The 9,480-nt window shown below is 39.3% G+C and overlaps 2 protein-coding genes across 2 annotated transcripts in view; both read left to right on the forward strand.

The window, feature by feature from the left end:
- The first annotated feature begins 3,378 nt into the window (after window positions 1-3,378).
- crybb1 (crystallin, beta B1) lies at window positions 3,379-6,091 on the forward strand. Its single transcript, XM_035667955.1, has 5 exons — window positions 3,379-3,501; window positions 4,234-4,352; window positions 4,499-4,631; window positions 5,187-5,329; window positions 5,914-6,091. The coding sequence occupies exons 1-5, from the start codon at window positions 3,379-3,381 to the stop codon at window positions 6,089-6,091; spliced, it is 696 nt and encodes a 231-aa protein (XP_035523848.1).
- A 2,150-nt stretch (window positions 6,092-8,241) lies between these two features.
- Window positions 8,242-9,480, forward strand: part of acads (acyl-CoA dehydrogenase short chain) — a 7,145-nt gene continuing 5,906 nt past the window's right edge. The window contains exon 1 of the mRNA XM_035668369.1: window positions 8,242-8,269. Within this exon, the coding sequence (XP_035524262.1) occupies window positions 8,242-8,269 (28 nt within the window). The remainder of the gene's footprint in view (window positions 8,270-9,480) is intronic.

Genomic DNA, 9,480 nt, shown 5'->3' on the forward strand with positions numbered 1-9,480 from the left:
CATGAACTACTATAGACCTTCAAAGGATAATTATGTTCTGATATTTTATATTTTTAATGTCAAAAAGCCCAAAAGCAACGATGAAATTACATTATGTGTCCTTCCTCTTCGCCATAGAGCTCCATTATTGTACAAAAATTATTAAAAACACATCAATGAGCCACACTGTTCCTTCGTTACCATGAACACACACTGATCATGATCTAATACAGTCTTTTGTTTACATGTGCAGACGTGTAAACAACATATTTTTTGCATTCGTTTTCCTTTCCAGGTCTTTTCTGGCTTTGTTCAGGTTTTTGTGAATTTGTTTGAAAGGTCGTTATTGAATTAACCTGAAATAGACCAGAAAAGGTGCCAGTATCCTGATTCAGTGCAACACTAAACACAACATGACCCCGATTATTGAGCCATTCTTTAATCCATTTCAACATTTTAAGATATTTTGAGCTCATTGTTAAATGTTCTGGCATTTCACACACACAAACTCTAAAAACAAATGCTAAAAATCAATCTGTTTGAGTTATGTCAACTTAAAATTAAATTATATTCAACAAATGTTATTACATTGTGTTTTGCGAATTAGCTTTTTCCTCTATAATAAAGGTATTTTAATTACAACTTAATTAATATTCGGTCGTAACTTGAAAATTTCAATCTAATCCATTTCAAACAATTTTTGAGTTAAAATAACTTATTGTTAAGTTATTTGTAACTTATTATGGACTCATTGAAATGTTTGCAACTTAAAATGTTTATTTAAATCACTTAATTATGATGTTTATCTTGCAACCATGCATTTAATTAAGAGGTGATCCTCTGAATTACTTTGTGGAGTTCACCTGTATTCTGCAAAGACCGACCTCTAACCCTCACATTTACTAATTAACCCGAACCATCTCACTCCTCATTCCTAAACCCAACCAACCAAATCAACAAAGAAAACCAATACTCACAAGAGCACCATATGTGGATTAATCCACCGGTTAAAATAGTCCCCAACATTTGCACTATTTACTCCTGTTTGTTTAATAAAAACTACAGTGAGCAGCTGTTTTAGGAAATTACTAAAAATTATATATTTGTGATCTTCAGTAGGAACCAGTGGGCTTGGATCTGTGAGCAGTCAGGAAGTATTAAGAGACGGACGAACACGTTGGTTTAAGACGTTTTATTGGATTTATTGATAATTATCATCAAACTTTAACAAAAGAAATGTAAAATGTATCCTCAAATAAAATCATCTTAAATTGGTCAAATGTTGAATGAGGTCTGGAACTATGTGATCTGAGATGAACAAGATTACAGATCTATCCAGACGCTGCAATCTGTCCAGATTAGTTCTTGACACATTTCAGACGCCGCCAAAAAAAAAAAAAGTACTGAGGTTTGATTCCCAGAATGCAACTGGAACCACACAGATTACACAGCAGGATTAGTTCACACCTAATCTGCACATATCAGACACAATTTAATCCCGCTTCCATAGTGGAAATAATCACAGTTGAGGTGATATAATCCAGACATAATCTGGCTGTAATCCAAGAATTATCAACAACAGCCTCTATTTGACCTTTAAAGACCAACGAGGAGGGATCCTCGTGTACAGTGGTGCTGTAATTCTGATGTTTATATTTCTATAAATTCAAACCATATATGAAAGTGGATTTAAAGGGAGACTGTGTGTCACTTTTTAAATAATAATCTTACTTTTATAAGTGAAAAATAGAGTTTATAACCAATAAAACTCTTGTTCAGCTCAACACAGCAAGTTTTTAGATGCATATTCGTGTGTAAGGGACATTACTGAGTCAGTTTCTGGACTGTGTGACTCTTATTTCAACATTATCTCGAGTTATAACGAAGAATGTGACGCCACTCTCATGTCAATATATAGCTGGAGTTAGGGGTGATTAGCCTAGCTTGCTAGCTAGCATAACGACTGAAAGTTGTGAGAAAATCTTTTTTTTTGTGTGACCCAAAATATAGAGAGCTTGTAGTTTATTAGCTGTGTTCTGAGACCAGAGTTGATCATAAAACACTTTTTTTTTTAAATTATCTGCGTCATCTTATTATCTCGCTAGAGACTGGGCTAATTAGCTTCAGGACAGTTAATGATCTCGTTAGAAAGCTTTTCTCTCCCATCATCAGCTCTTATTATTAATCAAATTATCTTCAACCCCTGAAAACAAACTAATCAGCAAAGTACAGAGCAAATAGAAAGAGGTTGTGACTGACTAGCGTTAGCAGTTAGCTCATCAACTTACAGTGATGATTCAAGGTTTCTCAGGGTTGCACAGATGAATCTTTTCCTGGTGCAATCAGGCTTTTAGAGGTGTTGCAAGGTGTATTTTGTACCGTTAACCGATTCCTTCTGCTGCCAGTGTTTATGCTATGCTAAGCTAACCACCCCCTGAACTATTTATGTAAAGCACATTGATAGTTATCCCAATCTAAAACTCATATAAACCATATTTTTGCTGTATATTCTTTTTAATGGTCCTCATTAGGGTTTAAACTGTGACATAAAGAGTAGAAACAGGTGTTTTAAACATGCTAAATGTGTGTTTATTGGCTGTTTTCTGGATTATTATCTGGTTGAGATGAAAGTATAATTTAATAACAGCCTTGTTTTCAGTGAATATGTTGTATTTGTGTGCCTGTGTAGGTGATAGAGAGAAGGGATTACCTCTTTGTGCCCTCTGGACCTTTGCATTCCTCCTCTCTACATGCAACTATAGCTTACAGCCTTACCAGCCCAACACATGACAAAAATGCGTTGGTCAGTGGTTTCCTTTGATAGTTAAAATGCTTACAGGCAGGCCAGAGGGGCCGGCGGCGTTTCCAGGCTATGCGATGACCCGGTGGTTTTGGCACGGGCCAACTGTGATGACGAGAGGCTTTCTATTGTGCTGTGAGCCTCTACGTTTGGCCTTTGCCAGAGTATAAAAGCTCGGGTCGAGCGTTGAAGGGACCAGCACGAGCCAGCCTCCCTCACACGGCACTGCAAGCTATACTAACGCAGGTAAGGACACACAGACGCAGACATACGCAGCAGAACATCCACCATAGTACAGGGGAACAACCACGCATCCAGAGCCAGGGCCCACTCCCTGCCCACCACACCCAGGCGAACCACCCTCAGTCTGGGGGGGGGGGAAAGGCCCAAATGAGCCTCCCACATAAACAGCAGTTAGTCCAAATCCCCAAAAACATACCTACCTACAAGCCCTCCGACAATGTCACCGCCACGCTCACTCCTCCTTCCCTTTCACTGTCTCCTCTGCAGTCCTGTCACTTCCATTTACACCTCTATTTCTGTTCATCCCCTTGTCTCTTCCTCCATCTCTCACCCAGACTCTCCTGAAGCCCCTCACCATGTCTCAGACTGCCAAGTCCGCCTCCAGCCAGGGCACCGATGCCAAGGACAAGGGAGCCCCAGCCCCCGCTGCCTCCAGCAAGGCCACCAAGACCGGCGAGCCCGGCATGGGATCCTACAGAGTGAGTCACCGCAGCGTTAGTCTGCACAGACCGCCTTTCTACACAATGTGTACATTTAGTTTGATTTAAAGGGCCAGTTCAACAATATCACATCACTCTGAGCCCGTTATTTTCTCAGGTTTTCATTTGAGTTTTGAATCTTTTAGCAGCAAAATATTATTGTGAAATGCAGATTATTGCTTGGATTAGTTTCCTACATACCAATTAATTTATTCAGTGCATTTAACAGGGTTGTTTACTGTGATGGAAGAAGTATTCAGATCTTTCACTGAAGTACAGTAGCAATAGCGATACTCTTTTTTTATTATTGCTATAGCATTTTAATGCAGTAGCTAGCCACGGTAGAGCTAACATTAAATAGTTTATATACTGTTTGGTAGTGTTATATTTAATCCAACTAAAACACTACCAGAATATATTTTCTTATGTTTTTGTGGATAAAATCATCTGTAAAAGAAATGTAGTGCAGTAAGTTTGGCGGGGTGGAAGTATAAAGTAGGATAAAACACAGAGATGAGTTATCATGAACTGATGCTGATGCTTTCACGAACAGAGGGTTGATTACAAGCTTGGATTGAATTCATAGAGTCATGTTTTAAAGGACATTGAGTCAGTCTTTGTCTCTGTAGCTCACAGTAGCTCTCCTCCTTCAGTAGGGTCAGATTCCCACTGATGGACATGGTGCTTGCTGTCCTGCCCACCGGTGTAACTTGTGATATCTCCTCTGTGCAGATCATGATGTTCGACCAGGAGAACTTCCAGGGCAGGATGATCGAGGTCCAGAATGAGTGTATGAACGTGTGTGACCGTGGCATGGATAGAGTGCGTAGTATCATTGTGGAGTGCGGCCCGTAAGTGGACACACAAACCGGATTTAACCACACAAGCGCTTCACGCTCTCTCTGTTCACACATGCTGTCTTTCCCTCTAATTCGTCTCTCCTGTGCTCTCTCCTCCCCTTGTGACCCCCCTGTGTCTGGCCGACCCCCTCCTCCAGCTTTGTTGCCTTTGAGCAGAGTAACTTCCGTGGGGAGATGTTCATCCTGGAGAAGGGAGAGTATCCTCGCTGGGATACCTGGAGCAACTCCTACCGCAGCGACTGCCTCATGTCCCTCAGGCCCATCCGCATGGTTGGTTTAACGCTGTATTAATTCTCAGAGCTCTCAGAGACACAATACACTTTCATATATGACGCAAGTCTTAACATTTGAGAGGCTGGAAGCAGTAAATGTTTTGGCATTTTTTCTTGAAAAATGAGTAACGCAATTAATTAATAATCAGAATAATACAGATTAATTGACAAATTGTTTCACTCTAGAGGCAACTTTGATACTTTTACATCCAAAAATGTCAGTTATAGCCAGCAAAAGCTCTGTTTCCCCCCAAAGGAGAAGGATCTATCATCTGTACGGTGGCCTTTTGGGACATTTAGGACTCTAAGATACGTCTTTATCTAATTTCACATGCTAGTATTGTGTTTATTCATCATCTGGATGCCACAAAAGCCTGCACTAAATTTCATATCAATCCATCCCATAATGCCGACATATTTCAGAGGGTGCAACCAGCAGCGGCGCCCCGAGAGCCACAGCATGGCTACAGCACGAAAACAGGAGCATCATTAATTCACATGCAGATGATGTAACATGAGGACTAACTCTTAATGCCTCATTTCCTCCCTGCAGGACAGCATGGAGCACAAGATCTGCCTGTATGAGCTCTCTGACTTCAAGGGCAACAAGATGGAGATCCAGGAGGATGATGTGCCCACCCTCTGGGCGCACGGCTTCTGCGACAGAGTGGGCAGCGTGAGGGTGCCCGGAGGATCGTGAGTACACACAAACACACTGAAATGAATGAATCCAGTAGTAGAGGATCAAGCCTTGTGTTTTTTAATGAGAGAAGCCTGGGAGCAAATCAATCTGCTCATTTTCCATATATAAATAAAATAGAGGCTGTGTACTGGAGCTTCAGACGACGCCACAGGCCTCCAGACTTCCACTACAATGTGGTTGTTCATAGAGAGTACGGTGACATGTCATCACAAGGCTTAAAGCTGACTGCGGGATGATTTGTTTGTTGACAAATTTGTATTTTTAGCCAGAAATAGTTCTTTATATTTTTATGCTTTCAAGGTCTCACAGTAAAATCCACATCGACTGATTCGGACTGCTCCACCACGAGCCTCCAGAACAGCTCTTTAAGCACCAGTAGAGCCTCATAAATGACCCTTACAGCCTCCTCAGTGACCACAGAACCTCCTAAAGGAGCTCTAGTCTCAGAAATTCTTTAATATGAACGCAGTAGAGTAGCCACATGATAAACATCCTATAATAGAGCAACATAAACACATTAAAGTCGGTGTAAAGCATTATGTGGACTGTGAACTAACTCTCTCTCTCTGTCTCTCAGCTGGGTGGGTTACCAGTACCCCGGATACAGAGGCTACCAGTACCTGTTCGAGTGCGGTGACTACAGACACTACAACGACTTCTGCGCCTTCCAGCCCCAGATCCAGTCCATGCGTCGTATCAGGGACATGCAGTTCCACCAGAGAGGATGCTTCACCTTCACCTCCGCCAGCAAGTGAGCGACGCCTGCCGGCCGCCTGGCGCTGCGGTAGCCCCTGCAGCCCTCTCAGCTTTTTATTTCTCCAAAACGCCCAAACCCTTCCCCAAAATCTCCACCATCATCGCTCCATCCCGAAAGGAAAGACAGAATGAGAGCAAAACACACGGGACAACCTTAACTGACTTTTTATGGTGCTAAAAAATAAACATGTTGTGAAAGACCTGAAACCTCCGTGGCTGGATTACATTTATTCTTTGTGTATAGGAATGAATGGTGTGTGGGTGGTTTACTTTTTCATTTATTTTCACCTCTAAAGGCAGACCTAGCACTGTAAGAGTGTCTGTGATAGACTGAGTGCAAGCTAGATTTAAATTGAACTAAATTATATTCTTTTAAACCTAAAATAAAAACATTGACTTACCAATAGTACTAATTATAGTCAATATAGTGTTACAGACTTACTTTAAGTCCAAATATGAATAGATCTGGGATATCATATATGATATGAAATTAAAAAATTTATTTCTTACATGTGTTAAAACCAAAATTAAGAAATATTAACAAAAAACTGACAAATCCTGACAGTAAAAGACCGTAAAATTCTAAATAGGTTAAAGTTTCTCTAACAGTAAAATGTAGTAAAGTGATATATAAGTCAAGGTAATAATGGTGGAATTAAACTATCCCCCCCCCCCCAGGTTGAGAACCACTGCTTTAAGCTACTTAATGGTGAAACTGTAAAGGGCTTAAAGGAGCAGTGTGTAGGATTTAGTGACATCTAGTGGTGACATTGCAGATTAGAACCGACTAAACATCCTTTAGTCAACCATGGAGAAGGTAGGAGAAACTACGGTGGCTGTGAAACTCTATAAAAACGCCCCAATTTAGATCCAGTGTTTGGTTTGTCTGTTCTGGGCTTCTGTAGAAACATTGTGGACTCCACCAGAAGAGGATCTGCTGCCTCTGTGGATAAAAACAGCTCATTTTAAAGGAACAAAAACACAGTGATTCCTATATTCAGGTGATTATACACTAATGAAAACATATCTCCATAACACACCGGACCTTTAAAATTACACGTCTCATTTTAAAACAGGCAAAAGGTATACTTACACAGAGCAATGTACATTAATTAATATATAACTATATGTTTAGTTACAATTCCACAAACAAACAGGAGGTGGTGGAGTATCTGAGTCGCTCCTCTGTGGGACTACAGACGGACAATCTTCATCAATATGTTTAACAGGATGTTTAATGTTGTTTTGTGGAGGTTAAATCAGAAATATTTGCATCATCTTTTAATAAAATGACTAAATATATCATAATTAAACTGAGTGAAATAGCTGAAACACTCATTTGAGTTTATGTCACCTCCTGTTAATTTGGTGCCTTCAAGTGGTCCCTAAAAGTTGTAGGATAATGTAGTTGCATTGCTGTATTTGAGTATTTTGATCCAAAAAATACAGAAAAAGAACAAATAGACTTTAAACCTGCAGCTGATTTCTGATTTTAATATTTTTTATCTATTAATGTCCAACATTTAACCATAAAATGCCAGAACAAATAATTATTTTGAGAGAATACTTGGACAACACCTCCTAAAAGTCCTCAGCAACCACTAGAACTGTATTATGGGAGCTCACTCGTTTAGAAGAGAGAATAATGACGATTTAGGAGCCAAGAAAGTTTGTTTTTACTAAATTTAAAATGAGTGAAGTTTTAAGATATATACTTGAATGGTGAAATAATCTTTATGAAACTGAATTAGTGATGAATCCCCCTCAAGCATGAATTATAAATACATTCACACAGGATCCGTGATGATGAAAATACAGAAAAATAGAAATGTGAGGTAAAAATAGCAAATTGTCAATATTTTAGAGACAATTTTACAAATCATGTTTTCAGGGAAGATCCTCAACGTCACCGGTTTGGGATCAATAAAGTCGATCAAATCTTATCTTATTATTTAGAAAAGCAAGTACATAAGCATTCTTAAACTAACAATAGAGACTGAAATGTTACTGAAACACAACAGTTCACCATTTAACTCCTCAATGTCACTCCACAGAGCTCCAGCCCCCTGAACTCCAGCCCCCTGAACTCCGGTAATTCCGACGGCACGTAAAGGCAGCACCGCTCTTCATAACAAGCCCGAGAGGAAACATGGCGGCTCTTTTCACTGCGAGGAAAGGTGAGAAATAAACAGATTATAACGACAAACAAGCTCTTTTAAAGGAAGATAGAGTCGCCTGTATCTTTATTAGCTGTGTGTTCGCAGATAAACGCACTGAAATATCAACAGGAGCGAACTAAACCGCCTGTTAGCTCCTCGGCTACATAAGGTTATGAGTTAGCCGGCCAGCTGCGATCAATAACTTATCGATTAGTGATTATCAGAGAGGAAGAGGAGCCGAAGGGGTTGCCACAGAGTTTAACAGCTGTTCTGGTTCCTGTGAGGTTTCTGTTTAAAGCTGTTAGTCTGAGATGAAGGTGACTTGATGATGATGAAGATGAAGTTCACCTTTCACCTAAATGAAACCAGTGAGCCGGTGCTGCCTTCAAGGACAGTTGGTGCAAACAGTGCTGGACAAATAAATCTGTATCTCAATATAATGATAAACTTTATAATGATAAACTTTATAAATATGATAAAGTTTATACATATAATGATAAAGTTTCTGAAATAGAATTAAATGTTCTTCCATAACAAACCGACCGAGCGGTAAATAATGCAGATGAACCTGTTTGTTACTTTCTGAATGTTAGTTTTGGATTTCCTTCGACAGCAAAACAAGAGGACAGAAATGTCAATAAGATTTACTGATTTTATTCTAGAAAACAACAGAACATCCTCAGAAAAGCAAACGGAAACAGAAACTGTTCAAGATTTTAGCATCATTAGTGTATTTAAAGTAAAAACTGATGTAATTCTGCCAATAATCCCCATTTCTACTGAATCTAACTGTAATCTGATTACATTTCTTACAGTTACAGTACCTTTTTTTGGTATCCTGATTACGTTTATACGTTTGTCCTCTGAGACGTTTGTTACAGATAATCCAGCAGAGTTTTATACATTTATATATTTTATATTTATCTGGATTAATAAGTAAAGGAACTCTTCATCCTCCAGTTTCTCAGACAGTCGGACATGTTTTTACTGGACAGGAAGGGGATGAAAAACTACAAATGTAATGGAGTAAAAAGTGCTATATTTGTTTTTGTGTTGATTGTAGCGCCCCCTGTGGACAAAATCAGTACTGCTGCTGCCTCATTTCATTGATTTCAAGGGGAATCTGTTGCAGACATTAAGAATAACTGTATAATATTCTCTGTGTGGAGTCTGTTTGTTTATGTAGATCATATCATATATTATATTATATTATATTATATATATAATAT

The sequence above is a fragment of the Morone saxatilis genome, unplaced genomic scaffold, assembly GCF_004916995.1.
Source record: "Morone saxatilis isolate NCDOM2014 unplaced genomic scaffold, NCSU_SB_2.0 Contig21, whole genome shotgun sequence".
NCBI classification, from domain to species: domain Eukaryota; kingdom Metazoa; phylum Chordata; class Actinopteri; family Moronidae; genus Morone; species Morone saxatilis.